The following is a 19,833-nucleotide window of genomic DNA, read 5'->3' as shown; positions in this document are numbered from 1 at the left end:
TGGGTTGATTTTTCCCCCCAACTGCCAGCTGGCTTTCATTCTGTTTCCATGCACAAAAGAAAACACATTCAAGACATGAAAAAATGCCTGTTCGCATTATTATTTTATTGTGGGTTTTATTATTCTTTTGTTAGTGTGGAGTGGAACTGATGCTGACAAAAGCCCCGCCTACACAAACCTTAACAAATGTCTGTTTTTTGGGCAGATCTCATAACATTTTTTCGCACTTCTCGCGAAATACTCACGCTTCAGTCTAAGTCATTCGGTTTGGGGGACTTTTGTAATTTTTATTAGGGTTTTGCTACATACATTAACATATGTAAATAGTTGTAACTTTTAAAGTTCGCTTTTATTTGTTGCTGCTTTCTTGTTTTATACATGTTTGCTATGCAATAAACATATTAATTGGTATTTTATTTTAATCATATATTTTGTTTAACTATTTATCTCTCTTATTCGTGTTTTCGGCTAGAAAACCTTGAGGTAGCTGCGTTTGCAATTAATTGTTAAAAGTATTCGTTTGTCAATCCCTGATATAGGCTATTTAAGGTTCTGTGTGGATAAGAAGAGCTCTAATCGTTTTTATTATTTAAAAACAATGATAAGTAAAAGAATCAACCAAGGAGAAATAACTAAATTTTATATTTATTTTATTGTGTTTATATATATTTATATAATATTACGATATATATTACGAATCAACATATACATAAAGAATAAGAAATCGTTTAAATTAGAGTTAACGAATATTAAAAAAATCAAGAGATTTATCAACATTTAGGAGAAACAAAAGCTGAGGTTTGTCTGTTGTCAGATGGTTGAAAAAGGATTTCCAATCGGGGTAAAAAGATCATTGGCTTGGAGTATTTCCTTTGGGACTGTTGAAAGTCAAAAGTGTCGCAAAAGTAAACTCGAATTGACTAGATAATGGATGTTGGTTAGTTGTAGTTAACTTTTGATGTCGTCTCTGTGCTCGAACGGATCCGTAAACGAGGCTACAAAACTTTCTTATAGTTGCTCTTACAAAAAGACGAGAATATGAATGGTGCTAAGCTCGTAAACTTCCTCAGTATTGCTGCTGAACTAAGATTAATAGGAATTAATCTTCTCACAAAAACTATGTATTTAAGAGTACATCAACTGGCAGAAATCCAATCTTGATAACCCGACCTGGAAACTCTTTTTCGCTACAAACAAACCCGGGAACAAACCAAATGAAATTGGGAAAGAATTGAAAACAGAAGAAGACATTGAAGAAACTGATCTGATTTTTAGTTTGTTATCACTTGCTCTTCTTATAACATACGACTAACAACTATCTTTGGGATTCATTCGAACTTTGCTGGCTTCTGTTCTTTTTTTCGCACTACTCTGGTTTGTCAATTTGATTTTTGTGGCGCTCTCTTAGCTTTTCAGCTCCTCTTCCTTTTCTCTAACCCTTCACTCCTTTTCGCTCTATAAAAATACAAACAATGATTGCCCTTTCAAGGAAGGGAAGGGCGATTCGATTTATCGGTGTGCGAGAACTTATAAATTCCAGGGATAAATAGTTTTGTAGACAGTTCTAAGCCACTTTCACTATGTAACAGCAGGTTGTGGTCGCTTGACATGAGTTGAGTTCTCATCTGAGGTGTAAACAACGTCATTAAATCGGGATACCATCCATTAAAGCTATTATATAGCAAAATCCAGACGAGAACTCGGCTCGTGTAAAGGGATCTTATAAAAACATTGTTATTCAATAGATAGTTATTTTGAATTTGCATTTAGAGATTCTTGGCCTAGAGTGTTCTCTGCACGTATTTCTAGAATTGTCCAAAAAGTACTTATGTCCAACCGGAATTTCTAGTCAAAAATCGACTCGCCCCACTGAAGAGGTGGCCCAACGAGGGTAGGTATTCTGATCTGTGATCTCCGAGGGGGATTCGAGTTCTTGCGGGGACCTGGACACGACGTCAAGGAACGGGATGAGTCCCGGACCTTGGTGTGGTGCCGTCGGGCTGGGGACTGGTAGGTAGGTAGGTAGTTAGGTAGGTAGGTGGGTGGGGTACAGTTCTGGAGGGCTTGCCAGTGGCCCGTCGCCACCGCCCACCGTCTTAGTAGAAGGAGCTGCACCAGGCATCGCCCGCCGTGGGGCTTAGCATTCCGACCAGGCTGGCCACGTGGCCGGAGGATACGGAGCCAGTCGCCACGGACGGCGGCGATACCGATGAGCTGCCGGCGGTGTGCGTCGAGCTGGGCAGACACTGGAAGCAGTAGTTGGCCCCGTAGTTGTTGTCCCAGAACTGCTGGCCCTTGCACTGGAACCGCACGGCGAACTCCAGCCGCTGGCCCACGTGCAGCGAGTTGCCGAACAGGACGAAGGTGAAGATGTCCGAGAAGCCGTCGCAGGAGTTCTCCACGTAGTTGGCCTGCAGGTCCGCGTAGCTCCTCCAGCCGTCCAGCGAGTAGCGGATGTGCACCGACTTGTGGAAGTCGAGGTTGCGCACGCGCACCGACCCCGAGATCGTCTGGTTGATGACGTCCGACACGGCGGCGTTCTCCAGCGACACCTGCTTCTCCCTGACGGCGTCGAGGAACTTGGGCAGGCCGCCCGGCTGCTGGAACAGGGGCATCAGCAGCTTGTCCGACTTGGGGCCCAGCTGCAGCGGCGGCTCCGACTCCAGGATCTCGAGGTCCTCGAACGCCGACTTCGGTATGGTGGGTATCTCGTCCAGGAAGGTCTTCACATCGGCCAAGTCCAGGCCGAGCACGTCGGCGAACCGCACGATCTTCTTGCGCCCCGGAGTTCCCGGCGGAGTCTTTCCCGTTTTCAGCGAGGAGCAGCGCCTGATCCTCTGGGGTCTGCAGTCGTCCTCGTCGTCCGTGGTGTCGATGCCGTGGCTCTGGGCGCCGCTCTTCTCCACCGCCTCGGTGGCGTCCTGCTTGGCCTGTTCGATCTGGGCCAGGTCGACGTTCACGGTGAGATTGCTGGCCGACTTGTCTGTCTCATCCACGCCGCTGTCCGGCGAGAGTTCCGCCTCCCTGGCTTCCACAACAGTTCTGTCCGGGGAGGTGGTTTCCTCTGTGGGGGTTGGCTCATCGGAGGTTTCTGGGGGCGATTGGCAGGAGGTTTCCTCCTGGACTGTGTCTTTGGCGGCTTCCTCTTGAACCCTTTCGTCGGGAGTTTTCTCTTGCAATCTGTCGTCAGGGGTTTCCTCCTGAGTCCTCTCCTGGGAACCTTCTTTTTGAACTCTGTCGTGTGGCAATTCTTCTTGAGTAACCTCTTCTTCGGTGGTCAAGCCTGGAGCTTTGTTTGTAGTACCAGCTACCAACTCCAGGCCATCCTTCAGCTCTGGCTCCTCTCCTTCCTCAAGATGCCCATTGCTGAGCTTCTCCTCCTCCAACTTTGCTTGTTCCAGACTTGCTCTTCGACTGTGCTGCTGGAGCTCACTGAGGATCTGGGCCTGCAGGAAGGCCTCGTCCTCCACATCCTTTCCAGCTGGCTCGTCCTCCTGCACTCCGTTGACGAGTCCGTGCCTTCCGTTTATCTGTAGCGTGTTCGCATACTCCTTGAGTTCCGAGGCTGGCAGCTTTTGGTCCTGGGCAGCTGCAGCTGTGGATGTGGAAGCGGATGCGGATGCGGATGCGATTGCATTTGCGGATGTGGATGCAGAGGCATCGAAGTAGGGACCATCGGTGCTGCTGCTGTGACTGCTGGCCATGGACGCGCAGGCGTAGCCCGACTCCGCCGTGGAGTTGTGCGGCGTATTCGAGGCGGTTTCGATCAGGCGCAGGTACTCGCACTCGTCCACCGGACTCCCCGGCGACTCCAGCTCGCAGTCGAAGTCGAAGAAGGAGTCGGACTCATGGCGCAGTGGCTGCAGGTCCGTCACCGTCTGTTCCGAGTCGTGGGAGTTGACCCACGTGTTCGTGCTGGTTCCATTGATGATTGGCTCATCCTCCGCGTTGCCCTCGCCCTCCTCGGTTGTCTGCGGGAAGAGAAGAGGTCTTAATAAGAATTACTTATGAAAATATATTGTAAAAGCACTGAAGATCAGTACGGCTAAGCATTCGTGGGTGCAGACTTAGCCCCAATCTTAAATCCCATTATTTAGAAGAAAGTCTTACAGAAATTGAAGCTAATATATAATTGCTCATCAATGTCATCCATTTTTAATATATTTTGTGAAATATTAATTTAAATACCATATAGGTTTCGAAACATCAACTGAACTATGTTGATTAAGTACTTCTTAATAAAATTGTTTTAATGAAAAAGAATATTGTACTGTTGTATTGTAAATATTGCTAGCCTACATTAAGTTAACGAGTACTTGATTGGGAACCTACTTTATAAAGATTGAAAGTGCTCACCTGTGATCCCAAGGTGCGCAGCTTGGAGGACAGACTCCGTGCGAATGCCTCGGCTCTCCCGCGACATGAGGACATCCCAATGGTTGGTATGATGGAGATGATGCTGCAGGGCGGCCTGCTGTCCGGCGTGCTCGTGTGTGTCAGGGGAATATCGCCTGGATCGTTCATTTACGTCACGTCAGCTCACGATCGTGTCGATGCAGCCGATCTGCGGAATATCTGCAAATATAGTACCATCGGGATGCATGACGTGAGTTATATATTGGAGCACGATGAGACATTTTTGAGTAAACAAATAAATTCGCACGAAATGTTGTTTTCCATCACTTTCCCTTTCCGCTTTCACCGTGTTTTCGGTGGCATTTTAAAACAGCTGAGGAAATATCTTATGCAGTATACTATACATGCTTTTATTATCCCCAGCGCATTTCTCATTTTTCTTTCGTTGCCATGGTTTTTTATTTGATTTAGTTGGTTGTCATTAAAATTTAAATATACTGACTTTTGAAAGATTCTGTCGGTTCAATTTGTTCTGCTCTACCAAAATGTGCACAACTCTGCCGAATTATTATGACAGTTTTGAGCTCTCAAATTCTTCGCAAATATTTTTTCAATGCATTATATTTAATGTGCCTAAGCAGTTGTTTATTGGTAATGAATAAATCAAATTTTAAACATTTAAATGGAAAGTATTGCATTTTGTTAATTACGTTGTTTATTATAAAAAATAAAACCAATTTTAAACTTGATGAAATATATTTCGATGTCAATAAATATTTTTTAAATGTAATAAAACTAAATCTGTATTTGATTGACCGCTACTAGCAGTCAAAAAAACTTTTGTTATTCCCGAATATATAAATTATTTGGAATCCAAAGTAAAGGCCCCAAGAACTAAAAACTTATATAATTTTATTTCATTTGGGGATGTCAGGTTTGCCCCGGATGCTTGCAATATTGTTTGGACCCCTGGGCACTTTGAGATGCACACGCGATCCAATAAGTCAGGTGATGAAAACCCGTGATACTTTGTCCCACAAACGATGTCAATGAAATCCCCGATGAACCGGGTGACCATAACAAATTGTTAACACCTCTCTGTTTTGCTCTTGGCAGATGGCAATGTTATTGTTTTCATTTTGCAATGACTGCACGTGCATTACCTTTGATCAGGTGCACAGCCAAGCCACGCCCATTAATAGGGATATATAGTGAGAGCAAGAAGGCGATTAATTCGGGAGAGGAAGTGCCGCCCAATGAAGACATCAGAGTTTTTATTTTCGAATTCAGATGCGCCAATCGAGTCGAGACAAAGTCAATTGGCCTTGAACTTTCGCGGCATTTCTTTTTTGTCTATTCCGATTTTCCGTCCCTTTTTGTTTTATGTTTTTTACTTTTTATTTTTGGCAGCATGCATAGGAAATTTAATTAAGCAGTAAAGCGAGTAAAAAGAAGTATAAAGATTGAAATGAAACTTTTACGCTCGCCAAATGGCGTCGACAAAGTTTAAAATAAACAAACGATCGTCTGACAATCGATCGATTAAGGAGGTCAAAATGCCGATCTCTTTAAAATTTCCTTAAAATTAAATCAACGAATGCAGGTCTCTTTGAAGCTACACATTATACAGATGCCATTGCATATGGGGTGGTGCCACTGATGGCAGATATTTCGTGATTCACCGACATCCCTTGCAGCTTGGTACTTTTATTAATTTTTTTCTTAAAAATAAATTGAATATTCTTTTGGCTCTTGGCCAAGAGGCTAAATGCGTTTTCGGTGCTAATGACGTTGAGTTGAGCAAAAACATTACAAAACTGAATTTGCATATAAATTTAAAAACCAAAAGTGCTTTCGAATTATTGTTAAATTACGTTTGTCGTTTTAAGTGACTCAATTAAGAAACAATATAAAATTAATTGCCTTTAAAATCAGAAGAATATTGGTACATAGAGATAATTAAATTTCCTATTAATTCACCTTCTCAGTTAATTCAAATTCATTTTCCTCAAATTCTAAAACATTTTCCTCTTAAATAATAATTGTCAATGTTGGGTCTCAAGCTCACATTTTATAAATAAAATGTATGTATAGAAAGAAGGAATGAAAATAAATAACATGAAAACGAAATCTATAAATAAAGCTAAGACAACATATGTCTTTGACTTTTATTTTACTGCTAAAGTAACATTTCCGTTTTCTTCGTATATTTGCCATTTTATTTGCGATTCTCCCACAGTTTTTGCTTTGCGAATTTACGCTTTGTTTTGACTGAAACTGCGTAACTGCAAAAGTTTATTTTCTTCAAGTATTTAACTTAAGTAGATACACGCACTAAGTGAGGAGACGGCCATAAAGCCGCTTAATTGAATTAAATTGGGGGAAATGTACGGAATTGATATTAAAGTGGACACCCAAGCGACCCACGCAATAAAAAAGATCTTTGAATTATGCTTGATTGGTTCATAGTCGATGTTTGTGGAATGAAGTCAAGGTGCTGTTAAGGTGCCAATTTCGTACAAAAAAACTCAATAATACTATTTAGTTTTATTGTGTTTAATAAGAAGAACGGTAATTGGAGATTTAATCCTATGAAAACAGTTCTTTTAGAAAGATTTTACCACATATTAATTTTTTGTTTTGAGAAATGGTCAGTTCTACTAGGGAATGTTTTCTTTTGCATTTATATACCTAAATGTAATCCACACCCGAATATATGTATGGAATGTTTCTGATTCGAGAATATTCAACAAATAATTGGTTGTTGATACATTCAAAAATTGTGTAAACCCTAAAAGTTTGTAGTTACGAAGTGCACATTCTTAGGAAACGTTTTATAATTATAAACTAAAAATCCCTGAAAATACACAGTTTTCAAATGTTTACAAGCCCTTCTGGTGCTATAATTGACAGACAATCAGACAGACTTATCAGCTGCATCTTCCAGTTGCATTTGTCATGTCAATTAGTTAGTCACTGGTCCAGAGATAGATGCGCCATTAGCTGTTCACACCATTTAAATAGTTCGATTAGATGTTTCTAGGCCTACGACTCGCACTATATTTTTATGGCCGGTCGCCGGCTTATCACCTGAACCACACATGATATTTGCCAGTGGGCGATGGGTGGGTGAGTGGGTGGCTTGGGGACTTTTGTGGTCGGGTGGTTTGCACTTAATCATGCTGCGACGGCGTCTCGATTATGAGGCGTGATAACGAATTTGCAGTTTTATTTATAGCAATCAGAATTGACCCGCGAACCGCGAACGCTTCTCTCACAATTGCACTCTTCGAGGATTTTTCACTTACACTAGACGGAGATGATATAACCGTGCGGTTAGCTGAAAAATCTCTTTTTGCGGCACTTTAATAACAGTGAATATTGAAAAACAAACGGATATTTAAACCAGCAACAGCCGAGGAAAAGAACCACCGAAAACCACTCGAACTGCACCACGTCTGCAGCGTCACGGTGTCGGGCGTGCACTGACTACCCACCGATCTTTTTGTTGTGTTTTTGGCATTCAGCAAATCCACAATCCACCCTGATTGATAAGGCGAAATCGGAACGGATCGGATCGGAGCGAAATTGCAAATCGCAGCCAAACACTGCCCTCAGGCTGATTGCACTCACCCCGCATCCGCATCCGTCTCTACAATTCGCATCTAAATCCGCGTGGTATCTGTATTTGTATCTGTATCTGTAACTGTAACTGTGCCCCTGTATCTGTATCTGTATCGCAGTGCATCCTAAAAGGTAACTGCAGCGCCGCTCGATTCTGGCAGACAGTCGCCGCTATAGACAGATGCTCGTGATCGGTGACGTCGCAGCCTCGGACGTCTGTCCCACAATTAACTTAGCTAACTGCTCTTTGAAGTGCCCTTTTCCGATCGGGATTATTACAAAATGTAAACCAGCTTGGATTTAATCTTTAAGACAATGCCTTAACGACTCAAATTGATGGAGAGGGTTTTGATTAGAAATAAAATAACTAAAAAATGATTTTTTAAAAATAAATTTTCAATATCTTTAATTTTTTCGAGGTCAACATATTGAAGTAGTAAAACTTCACCTTTCTTTTATTGACTTTAACTATAATGTTATAATTTTTTAGAATCAAAATATCTTCGATTAGTCAGTAATATTAGTTTTATATTGCAATAAATAAGCAACATGTGTTGTTTTAAGCTTAATATCATAAAAAAATTATTCTATGAATTTGCCGTTTTTGACTGTATTTTTTTGACTGTCATGCTTATTCTGTAAAATAAACGTTTTTTTGAAATACTAATTGAAACACCCTATAAGTAAATAAAATCGATTAGCATTAATAACAACAGGGTATTATCAAACCCACACCAACTAGAGAAACAGCAAGGCAACGGATTTCCGTTTCTGCAATAAATTGGTTAATACTGTAACGAGTTTCTTTATCCATATCAACCGTGTTACCCGCAGATAAACTATCAGTGTTTAATATTGCCGTCATTTAAGCCCCGTGGGCTTTGAAAACCTTCCGGGACCGCCTGCTGTGATTATCGAATCGTATATATGTATTCGGCGAACTTGGCCAACCGATATGGACCTAATCAGCGAACGGTTTTTCGAATTTGTTGGTTAAGAGCATGAGATTAGGTAATAATTTGTTTGCGTTTGGATTTGGCGCCGGAACAGCTTGTAATCCTGATTTAGCAGTGCCGAACAACTTGAGTTAGATTGATGGGTGACAGGAGAGACCGAAGGTGATAAGATTGCCGAGCGGATCATTGAACTGCTCTACAAAGCAAATATGCTTAGAAAATTAGTTTCAACAGGCAATTAATTATAAATTTGAAGAATAGTGATAAGATAAGATTGTACGGTAAATAATTAGAGTTGGTTAAATATAGTTCAAAATGCAAATACATTTATTAATAAATGAATAACAAGAATGATAATCCAAGCAGTGTTGAAAATAAAGAAAAATCAATAACTAAAAAATATCAAAACAAAAACGGTTTTTCATAGCAAATTATTTGCAAACAAGAAAGGAAGCTAGCTTCGGCAAGCCGAAGCTTATATACCCTTGCAGTCATCAAATATGTCGAACAAAACGCATAAAGGCTAGACAACATCGAATCTAAGACGATTTTTCTATTCATTTTCCATATTTTTGACTATAGATCATATGGGAGCTATACGATATAGGTGTCCGATTTTGATCAAATTTAATTCGTAATTCAAGAGTCGTAAGAAAACTCTATATTCCAAAAATCATACTTGTCTGGTGAAAAACAACGATATTATAATTTTATTTCCATTATTTCTATATAGATTTTTCGATCTTTCCTATGGCAGCTATAAGATATAGATGACCGATTTTTATGAAACTTTTTTTCCAATATAAACGTTGTTAAAAAACTTGATATTCAAAAAATCATGCTCGTGGGATAAAAAACAACGATGTTATCAATTTATTTCCATTATCTCTATATATAATTTTCGATCTCTCCTATGGCAGCTATATGATAGTGTTATCCGATTTTGATCAAATTTAATCCGAAATTCAATAACAGTTAGAAAACGCCATCTTGAAGAATTCAAGTCGATCTGATCAAAAACAACGGCGTGAGAATTTTTTATTTCATTCTCTCATATGGGAGCTATCCGATATAGTCGGCCGATCCGGCTCGTTCCGACTTATATACTGCGTGCAATAACTACACACCTTTTGGGAAAGTTTCATCAAGATAGCTTCAAAACTGAGAGACTAGTTTGCGCGGAAACGGACAGACGGACAGATGGACAGACAGACAGACGGACAGACGGACAGACGTACATGCATATTTGGATTCTGATCGTGATGCTGATCAAGAATATATATACTTTATGGGGTCTGAGGTGTCTCCTTCACTGCGTTGCAAACTTCTGACTGAAATTATAATACCCTTTTGCTCTGCAAGGGTATAAAAATACATAAAAGAAATAATAAAATGTATTTATTGTAGTATAAACGTGCCAAATAGACAACATTCTTTAAGTTTCCCGTTTAAAAGTAACATCTAATAAAAACATTATTCGTATTTATTACTTGTTTCAATTTTTATGTATTTTTTTAGTTTTTTGATCAATTAAGCAGTACCTTTATTTTAAAAGCAATATTGTACTTTGACCCCTGTTTTAAAACCAACAAAAAAAATTTGTCCAGTATGATAACAAAAAAGATACGAAAATAGCTGCAAAACCAATACTGTATGTAAGCTACAATAATTTATGAAAAAAGTTTTCCGTTTCGACCGAAACATTATTTTTAATAAGCTTAGAGCCACTTGAATTGGACAGCTCATAGAACTAAACAAATATCATTAGAGAACATTTTCACGCTGTCATCTACTGTCGCATATATCATTAGCATAAATTCTATTCAGCCGGCAAGTGCCGCCCGCGCATTGAAAAGAGCTATAGATACATGTTCCACCCATCAACAAACCACAACAGCTGACTGGCTTCTTTATTTATAAATAAACCGAAATTAATAATATATAATATTAATGGTGAATTAGCTGAAATTTAGACTGGCGCATGTTGCTCGGTCCCGAGTTTTCAGATTTAGAAGGCTCCGGCCACAAAAAAATCGATTCGCATGAGAACTTCAACGCAATCAATATGAAATACAAGTGGCTTACACGAGCCTCGTTTGAAGCGCTAATTTGCCTTCAGTAATTTTTCCTATCTATCAGATACATTGCGTGCGTGTGTGAGTGCGTGTGCTTGGATGTGGGTTGGTTCCACATTCATTTTTTGCTCTTTGGCAGCGCGTGGATTTTTTTATTTATATTTGTATGACATTGCTACCGAACGAAATGTCAAAAGCAAACAAAGCCAAGCACCGTGAAAGGCAAAAACAAAAAAAAAAACAAGTGGAAAAACGCTTGCGCCGTTCTGAAAACTCAGTTACAGATACGAAGATACTTGGGGGAAGGATACTTTCACTTTCAACTCGCTTTCGCTTTCGCATTTGCTTTCCTTGTTTTTATGGTTATTGCTGGGGTCCGGAGAACTGCGAGCGACTTGGCTTGTTTTGATTATTGTGATAACGAGATTTGGATTGTTTTGTTTTGATTGCGGCGGCCAACAAAAATGTGCTTAACGGTTGTTACAAACTTGTAATATTGATTTAGGAAAATAACTCCCCATGCCAGAGTTATGTAAGTATTACTTTATCCTTAAAATAGTCATTGAAAAAACGACTTCGTGTTCTTTAAAGAGTGGTGACCATCCATCCCTTCAATAAAAAATGTGTTTTTGTTTTTTAATATAGGAAGCAAATCTAGTTTACAAATTCTCGATAAAAGATCCATTAAAAAAATGTTCTTTTTTTTAAATTCAATATACACACTTGGAGACCCAATACAGCTTTCTGTGTCATTTATTTAAAATTGTAATCTTTTTTACAAATATGTTTAAGGTTACCCATAAGATCAGTATTTTTGTTTTGTTTTGTTTAAAATAGGAGTTACAGAACCGATCAACTTTATGTTCTACTTTACGAGCTAAGCATGCAAGTACGTAATTAAATTGATTGGTAAAGTCTGGTGTAATACTTGACACCCCTGAACTTGTCCTCAATTGAACTTGTTCAGTATCTTAAGTTTGTGCTACTGATTCCATGTTCAGTTAAGCACTCGAAGCTTTGACTTTAAGTGGTAAAGCCAATGTCAAATGTATCTTATGGAGACGTGCTCCACTAATTGCTTCCACTAAACTGAAGATATATTATTTAAGAAAATAAAATCAACACGTAAGATTCCGTAATATGCAATTAATTATGTCACTTGGGTCTGAAATTTGTTGTAATAATTTGATTTACAAACCTGATGTTTTAATATTATTCCAAGGCGTTCCCTTTTTGGCCTTTGCCAGCGTTTTCCTCTGGTTCGTCGGCGTAGCAATAAAAAGAATTGCTTGTCAAAAGTTGTGGCATAAATATCACCTATATATACCGATTCTAGGTGTATATATTTACTATATATGCTGGGGCCTTTTAATTATTGCGTGCCCCGTTGTCGTTTATGTTTCGATTCCGAAGGAAGTGACCCAATGTTGGGGAAAGGTTACCGAAGGATATTGGCCGGTCGAGAACTTTCACTTTTATTCGCCGCACACACACACACACAGCCGCCAGGGGGCGCTAGTTAGATAACACTATCTTTTGTCGAATTTCTCAGATATGTTCGCTTATTTTTTCATTTAATCTTTGTATGTATGTGTATTTTTTAATTATTTGTTTTTATTTTGGTTTATTTAGCACACACTTGTTTTGGTTACGGTTAAGGCTTTATTAAGGATACGTCCGGGGTTCTCGACTCTCGACTCTCACGAAGTCACGCGAAAATTTTTTGACCTCAATAAAATTTTCACTTTTACTTTGCGCAGCGTTTTTTCGGGCCCTATGTGTTCTGCTGTGTATTTAAGTGATTTTTAGCTGTTATTATTATTATTTTTGCCAGCGCTGAGTGGCAGCCGTGGCAGCAGCGCCCGTTGGAGTGGCAACGTTGGCGACTTGGTCGCAATAAGAGTGTCATTCAAGGGCATTGCAAGGTCGCAGCAGTTGCGTCTTTCGCCCACTGGCAGCTGAGATGCGAGAGCGCCAAACGACGGCCTCTTTTAGTTCTCCGATACACAGATACAAAGATTTTCGAGAATTATTTCGTTTATTTTTTTTCGCAAAACCGGAGAGGATGGATAATTTGGGGACGGTGGGGGGGCTTTGTCACGCAGCGATTTAATTATTATTAATTTGGCTATCGGTGTATCTGAGCGATACGGTTTTAGCCTAGGCCCGAGTCTTGTGCCTCTCCAATCGCCCGTTTGGCCGTCCTGTCGTGTGGCAACTGAGGCAAGTCTCACCAAAAGTTGCAACCTTTCAGGCCTCTCACTTTCGCTCACATTCTCGACGCTTCTCTGGCCGCATTCTCTCGGGAATTCTCGCTCTCAGTGGGCGGCTTTTGGGTGGTTCTGCTAGATATTGCCCGGTCTAAGTTCCATTGATAAGAGAGAGGTACACCGTCGAGAGAACACAATTTTTAGGTGATGGACAGTGGTATTCGACCAGATAACTAGTACTTGTTTAAAATTCTATTCTAATAAAAAATTATGTTGTGTTTATTTTATAAAGATTTCTAGTTTTATTTAATTTAGATTATTTATTTCTTTTTACAAAAATTGTATTCATCAGTAACATTGCATATGGAATTAATTTTAATTAATTGATCGAAGTACAGTAGGGCTTTAAGGTATACATTTTGATTTTTGTTTCTTTTCAGGAATTGGATTCTGTTTTATTACTGTTGGTAAAAAAAGCAAAGTATATCATAATTTCGTAACTATATATTATTAAACCACTGTTCAGCATTTGTTTGCTGTTCTCAGCGCCTTTAGACTTCTCTCGATTTTAGTTCTCTTCATTGCTCCAGTCCTCGTCCAATTGTAGAACCGGCATATTTGAACAATTCAGTTTTTTGTTTATATTTGCATACCTAAACTGTTTGCCCGGTTATTGTTTTCGTTTCATTACTTTATTAATTGTTTTCGATCTTTACGGTAGTCTTTTAACTTTTGTGGGGTGGCGTATTTCACTTACAAATTTGCCGTAGATACTCATGTATCTGAAATTGTACTCTCTGTTATTCTAAAGTGCGTTGACTGGGTGAACTTTGAGAAAAGATGCAATTACATATACGTATGAAATTGCGCTTGAATGAGAATTGCAATAATGCGGGTTGCATACACAGATACTATGGTAGTATACATTCTCTTTAGCCACACACTCTTTACTATTCTTGTCCTGAAACTTCTCTTTGTTGTGCCGCTTTCATCTGTAGGTCAGCGGCAAACTTTCACTTTCACTTTATTGCGACGGCGCTCTCAGCAAAAACAATTTCCACGCCGATTGAGCCACGTGCCATCCCTCCCACCTTGCTGCCGGAAAATGTCACTGGAGAATCAGTGGATGTGTGAAAAGAGACACCTACTATTTGGTTTAAATCGGGTTAGCTTAACGACATATGTATATTTAACTGTTAACTAATGTTGCGTTTCGGGTAAGATTATGGGATAAGTATGACATATATTTATTTTCAAAAATGTAATTAATAATTAAAAAATAATTTCTTAACATGTTTTCGTATGATGCAAAATAAAAACGTTCAGTAATTTAGATTTTATACACAACGTGTGTTTTCAATTTTATATTAATGGTGAACCGCAACAAGACTCTAATTAGTATCTCGCTATATTTAAGTATGTAGTTAATTTTTAAGTTTTTTTTTTTTTCAAATTTAAAGAAATTTAAGTGTTGTACAAATATAAACAAAAAGTTTAAGTTTCAAGGTACGATTTATTTAAGCTTTAATAAGTACTACGTTTATAGAGTCCTACCCAATAATATTATTGGTGGTAAATAAATATGCATATGCGCACTATTAAGCGGGGACATGCACCAAAAGAGAAAGTTTCGACATAGTCCGTCTAGATGGCGTAGGATTTATTTGACGAGAAATAATAATCGAAATTTCAAAAAAAAAAAAAATACAAATATTTAAGTATTTAATACTTAAATTAGTAATATCATGTTTTAAAATTATTTTATTTTATTTATATTGAAAAATTTCACAAAGTTAAACTTCAGAAAATTATGGTCAAAAAAAGTTTTATATAAAAAATTCAGTCTTTTCGTGGTAAACTCAATCAAAGCACTAAACGACTTTTATAAGTCTATGGGTAGCTGGGTATGTACAAAAGTTTGAAAAATTAAATATAACGAACCAAAATGAAATAACATTTTCCGAGATATGTTACTTTGAATAATAAAAATCGGACGACTATATCATATAGCTGTATAAGGAACTAATAAACTAATTCGGTATAAAAAGATATAGGAAATTAATTTTAAAAAATATAACAATGGCTATTGAAAAATAATTTTGTGATTGTTCTTAAAACAAATTAAAACTAAATGCTGCAATGCTTAAGAATGGCTACATAATAATTTTAATGCCTGTTTTATTGCCGGTGCTGTTTAAAAATTGCGCCACTATTACGTAGCTTGTGCTGCATCCCTGGTCGATTGCCAACTAAGCTAATCAGCTGTTCTTCCAATACTCACATTTGCAGTTGTGTGCTTTAAAAATCGAAAACTTGCCATAAAACTTCTTAACAAATTTCCTGATGTAATGTACTGGCCCCAATCGTCGGGAAGACATCATTCAAGACGTCGTGCTGTTCGCGTTTTCGGTTATATTTCGGAAGCGGGCTGTCGACGAACAGAAATCCATTTACAATGTCGGCCAGCCAAGTTCTCCGCTCCCCCACGCAGCTCCGTCGACCCCTTCCCATCGAGCAATCGAAAAAGCCGTTTCTCCAGCAACAACAACAAGAATTTGAGACACAACCACTGCAACCACCAGCACAACAATCCGTAAGTTTTCCCGCTTGTTTCGCTGGTTGCTAGGGAACCGTTGCAGCTGTGCAACAGCTGATTGCACTGAAAACAACTTTGTGTTTATTAAAGTGAACCTGATTTGTTTTGATGCATGTTCTACATTTTTTTGTTATGTTGTGGTTTATTTTAATTGCCATTTACTTAATATTTTTTTATTGGTAATGCCAATGTATGTATGTATGTACATATATTTATATTGTTTTCTATACAAAAGCTTGTGGTTAAACTGGTGCACAAATGTGCACACAAACATAATTAATGAAACTCTATTACTACGGTTGTTACCTTTATATATCCTTGCCGAGCAAAGGGTGTTATAATTTTAGTCAGAAGTTTGCAACGCTGTGCAGGATATAGCGTTTATTAATGACTCTTGATTTTTATAGCTGTCATATGAGTATAAATCGAAAATGTAGAAAAGGTTTAGAATAATCGTCATAGCTCCAATGGTGTTCAGCCTTTATGTATTTTGTTAGACATATTGATGACTGCAAGGGTAAGTATATATGTATGATAAGCTTCGACTTGCCGAAGCTTGTTTTCTTTCATGTTTGTTTTAAGATTGATATTTATTAAATGAAATACAATTTCTATAGACAAAAGTCCAAAGCCGACTTAAAGAAATTTGAAGTGCGTGGTCCGTATTGAAGAGTCCTCACAATGGAACAAATTACAAAAATAAACAAAAAATAATAGCCCAGAATTCCGATCTAAGAAACAAGTTGTCAGCGAAAATTTTCCATCTCGACCTGATTGAATCGGATTTTACCCATTGAGACATTTTTTACATTCAGCCAATTATAAGTTGATCCTCAAATGAAAGTCCAATGTTTGAATGTAGCAAAACTAGTTTGTAATTGTATGCATACAAAAATTAGACCAAGAGTTGTGTTTTAACTTTTAAAGGGTTATTGACATTTGTACTTACACGGTTTTTTATGTCAGAGGAAAAAATTATGTTGAATATCAAGAGTGCGTTTAACTTCATTTTCCAGAAAAATTTGAGTACACAAATTATATTTTGGCGTGTTGCTAAAAAATTAAGGGCACAATGTGATTGGAAGCTAAAATTGCCATATTGGTAAAGGCTTTTCTAAATTGAACAATTTACTCACATTAACCCGTAGTCATTCAAAGTGTTTCGGTTATTCTTAACGTTCGACGGATGATCGATGGAGAGAAAATGTTTTCAGTAATCAGTATATTATAAACTATATTATAAAAAGTATTTAAAGATTTTATGTATAATTAGCTTAATCTTTTTTGTTTTTAAACTAATGATGTCTTAGGTGTGTCAACATTTTTATAACTTGACATTTAGTGAAGACAAATTTGTTATTTTTAAGCATTAAGAATTCCATAAAAAAAATATTTTCTTTCAGTTGCTCATTGAAGATGAAGTCCACGGTGTGATAGAACTACCAAGCCACATACAAGAGATCGTTCAGCATCCGCTCTTCCAACGCCTAAAACAAATACATCAATTGGGCCTGATACCGTGGTCCATAGATAAGAAAGCCAATCACAAGCGATACGATCATTGTCTTGGGTAAGCATTGGAAAGTACAACCCTGATTAAGTCGTTAAAAAAACCTAATTATTTTTAGGGCTTACAAAAGTGCACAGGATCACCTAAGGGCCATAGAACGCAATTCGCATTATGAGCCAAAGCTACCCGATTGGTGTCGTCTGGCGGTGGAAATAGCAGCCCTTCTTCACGACATTGGACATGGTCCGATGTCACATGCTTGGGAGCTTTTGAACCATCATCAATTTGACGTAAGTCATTTTATTCAAAGGTCTCACAAAATATCCTTTGGGTTATGATACGGTATAACATTGCAGACAATAAATCCTTTTTTGTTGTTTTCTAAACCAATAACTTAAAAATAATAATTAAAGAAATTACATTATATTTTTTAATGCTATAATTTTTCTCGTTCTATTAGCACGAGGAAAACGCCTTAGCCTGTGTGGACCTCATTTTTAATGATGCCCTAAACCAGGAGCTGGTCTCCTTAAGGGACGATGGAAGCGGGCGAGGAGTTCAATTAATAAAGGCTCTGATTCTAGGATGCAGTGACTCCCTGTCGTTTCCCATGATGGGGCATACCTACATCTTTGATATCGTTCACAATCGTCGTTGCGGATTGGATGTGGATAAATGGGATTATCTGCGGCGCGACAACAAACGCTTAAAAGTTCTCAACGCAGCGGAAATGGATTTTGATGATGTGTTTCTTCAGGCGCGTATATCGGCAGATGGACAACGCATCGAATACCGTTATCAGGACTATCATCGTATATATCGCCTGTTCGAGGCAAGGTGGCGCCTCCATATTGCTTCTTATCAGCATCCCCTTACTTGTGCCATAGATATAATTTTTGGAAGTGCAGTGCAACGTATAGCTCCTGAACTACTGAAAATTAGGTCGAAAGACCCAGACTGGCTTATACTACACGATGATCATGTCCTAAAGAAAATTGAATCGGATCCCATTTATAAATATATAAGGGAACCACAACGAATTGCAGAAGTTTCAAGCAAGAATGGTTCTGGATCAAATATTATACGGGTACATAGGAAAATACCTGGACCTTGGGAGGCTATGAAATCCGATGAGGCTTTCGCTTTCTTTGGTAATAAAAGGTAAACAAATCTTAAATGCTTAAAAATTATATGTAAACAAGAAACTTTGTTTTCTCTTTAGCAAGAAGCGTCCAATCACTCCATGCCTGAAAACGACTATAATCAACAAGTGCTATAAGTTAGAGTAAAACCTCGACCAGAAATTTTCCATTTGAAAGCATAGATTGCGTTAAATCCGTCAAATCTCGTATGCTATTGTTTTCTCTTTCATTTTGCTATCTATATTTTAATAAACATTTTATGACATTATGTATTAATACTCGTTAGGTTGTTTTAGTATTGCAAATGCACGCAATGCTGATCACATTTGTTATCCATTTTTATGTTCAAATCGTTGATTTTATCAGTTACTTGAAGTTTATCATGTTAGTTTTTGTTTTTTCCATATAAAAGTCAAAATAGTACAACAGCAAAGTGTTCTTAAAATATTCATTTATTAGTTTATACATTGTATTATCATAATCGTCTTAGAACTAAAATACTAAAACAAAAATTTCAACAGTTCACTTGAAGACATCACAATTCAAATTCAGGTCTTTCTAACATTAAGTACTTACTAATCAATATAAATATAAGATGGATTTGTCATATTTTTGATAACCCCGAAATATACACAAGAGAAAACAATCATTTTGCTACAACATAAAGGGGAACTTAGCTGACTACATGTTCGAGTACGATTTTGTTTGTCATATTTGTTTCTACATTTGTTCGTGAGCTACAATGTACACAATTTAATTGCCATTGGGGCCTGGCAGATGTGCTGAGTCTGTGATTATTCGCTGGGGCAAGTGAGCAGCTAGATATTGCTTGTGAAGTCTCTGTCGGCAAAACTGATAGAACTCGATCTCGTTTGTAAAGTTCCGGCGCACTATGTCCTTTACATGTTCGCTGACGGGCGGCTTGAAGTTGTTCTTGTTGATCTTGGTCAAATATTCGGCGCTGGCTATAAAAAGAGAAAAGGGTCAGCCATGTCATATTAAAAGAATATCGTTAATTATTATAATAGGTGTACAGAAGTGAACTTGTTTTAAGTATACCTTCTCTTACGTATCTGAATGCCATCAACTTACTTGCATAAATATCTCGAACGCCCTCAAAGAATCGTGGTACGTATTTTTCCAGGACAGAGAGTGTTGTGTTCAGATCCTCCAGCACGCCGACTACCGCATATTGCTGTTCCACAGCGAATTTAGCTCGCTCCAAGGCACCCACAGTATTGAAGGGACTACAAATTAAATTTGAATTGAAAAATCATGTCTACAATTTAAAAACATAAGTTATATTATTATATATATAAATAACTACTTCTTCGTGGTTTTTTAAATAAGTTTCCAAAAAACTT

General features: G+C 38.1%; 3 protein-coding genes across 5 annotated transcripts in view; 1 reads left to right on the top strand and 2 right to left on the bottom strand.

The window, feature by feature from the left end:
• Window positions 1–84: 84 nt before the first annotated feature.
• On the bottom strand, window positions 85–13,217 carry LOC108088312 (glycogen-binding subunit 76A). 2 transcript variants are annotated; one of them, XM_017186046.2, is made up of 3 exons: window positions 12,210–13,217; window positions 4,357–4,575; window positions 85–3,971 (listed from the first exon to the last, which is right to left on the bottom strand). In XM_017186046.2, exons 2-3 carry the CDS (start codon window positions 4,522–4,524, stop codon window positions 2,097–2,099), a joined length of 2,043 nt encoding a protein of 680 aa, XP_017041535.1. In that variant the 5' UTR covers window positions 4,525–4,575; window positions 12,210–13,217; the 3' UTR covers window positions 85–2,096. The 2 variants fall into 2 exon arrangements, with proteins under 2 accessions (XP_017041535.1, XP_017041537.1); XM_017186048.2 differs by lacking the exon at window positions 12,210–13,217 and adding an exon at window positions 7,665–8,196.
• A 2,275-nt stretch (window positions 13,218–15,492) lies between these two features.
• LOC108088291 (deoxynucleoside triphosphate triphosphohydrolase SAMHD1 homolog) lies at window positions 15,493–18,747 on the top strand. Of its 2 annotated transcripts, none has more exons than XM_017186020.1 (5): window positions 15,493–15,814; window positions 17,221–17,387; window positions 17,446–17,617; window positions 17,788–18,488; window positions 18,550–18,747. In XM_017186020.1, exons 1-5 carry the CDS (start codon window positions 15,677–15,679, stop codon window positions 18,614–18,616), a joined length of 1,245 nt encoding a protein of 414 aa, XP_017041509.1. In that variant the 5' UTR covers window positions 15,493–15,676; the 3' UTR covers window positions 18,617–18,747. The 2 variants fall into 2 exon arrangements, with proteins under 2 accessions (XP_017041509.1, XP_017041510.1); XM_017186021.1 differs by lacking the exon at window positions 15,493–15,814 and adding an exon at window positions 16,930–17,030.
• A 156-nt stretch (window positions 18,748–18,903) lies between these two features.
• Window positions 18,904–19,833, bottom strand: part of LOC108088290 (heparan sulfate 2-O-sulfotransferase pipe) — a 41,939-nt gene continuing 41,009 nt past the window's right edge. The window contains exons 5-6 of the mRNA XM_017186011.2: window positions 19,562–19,716; window positions 18,904–19,434 (exon numbers count right to left, since the gene is read on the bottom strand). Coding sequence (XP_017041500.1) covers window positions 19,223–19,434; window positions 19,562–19,716 — 367 coding nt within the window. The 3' untranslated portion in view covers window positions 18,904–19,222. The remainder of the gene's footprint in view (window positions 19,435–19,561; window positions 19,717–19,833) is intronic.

This window comes from Drosophila ficusphila, unplaced genomic scaffold (genome assembly GCF_018152265.1).
Source record: "Drosophila ficusphila isolate 14025-0441.05 unplaced genomic scaffold, ASM1815226v1 contig_106, whole genome shotgun sequence".
Classification (NCBI taxonomy): Eukaryota; Metazoa; Arthropoda; class Insecta; order Diptera; family Drosophilidae; genus Drosophila; species Drosophila ficusphila.
This window is presented reverse-complemented; position numbering and strand designations above follow the sequence as displayed.

Excerpts from the sequence above, each read along its gene's own strand:
- LOC108088312 (XM_017186046.2), bottom strand. The coding sequence starts at position 4,524 with ATGAACGATCCAGGCGATATTCCCCTGACACACACGAGCACGCCGGAC. Across the intron at positions 3,972-4,356 it reads TGCGCACCTTGGGATCACAG|ACAACCGAGGAGGGCGAGGG; the intron begins GTGAGCACTTTC and ends CTCTTCCCGCAG.
- LOC108088291 (XM_017186020.1), top strand. The coding sequence starts at position 15,677 with ATGTCGGCCAGCCAAGTTCTCCGCTCCCCCACGCAGCTCCGTCGACCC. Across the intron at positions 17,618-17,787 it reads TGAACCATCATCAATTTGAC|CACGAGGAAAACGCCTTAGC; the intron begins GTAAGTCATTTT and ends TCGTTCTATTAG. Across the intron at positions 18,489-18,549 it reads GCTTTCTTTGGTAATAAAAG|CAAGAAGCGTCCAATCACTC; the intron begins GTAAACAAATCT and ends TTTTCTCTTTAG.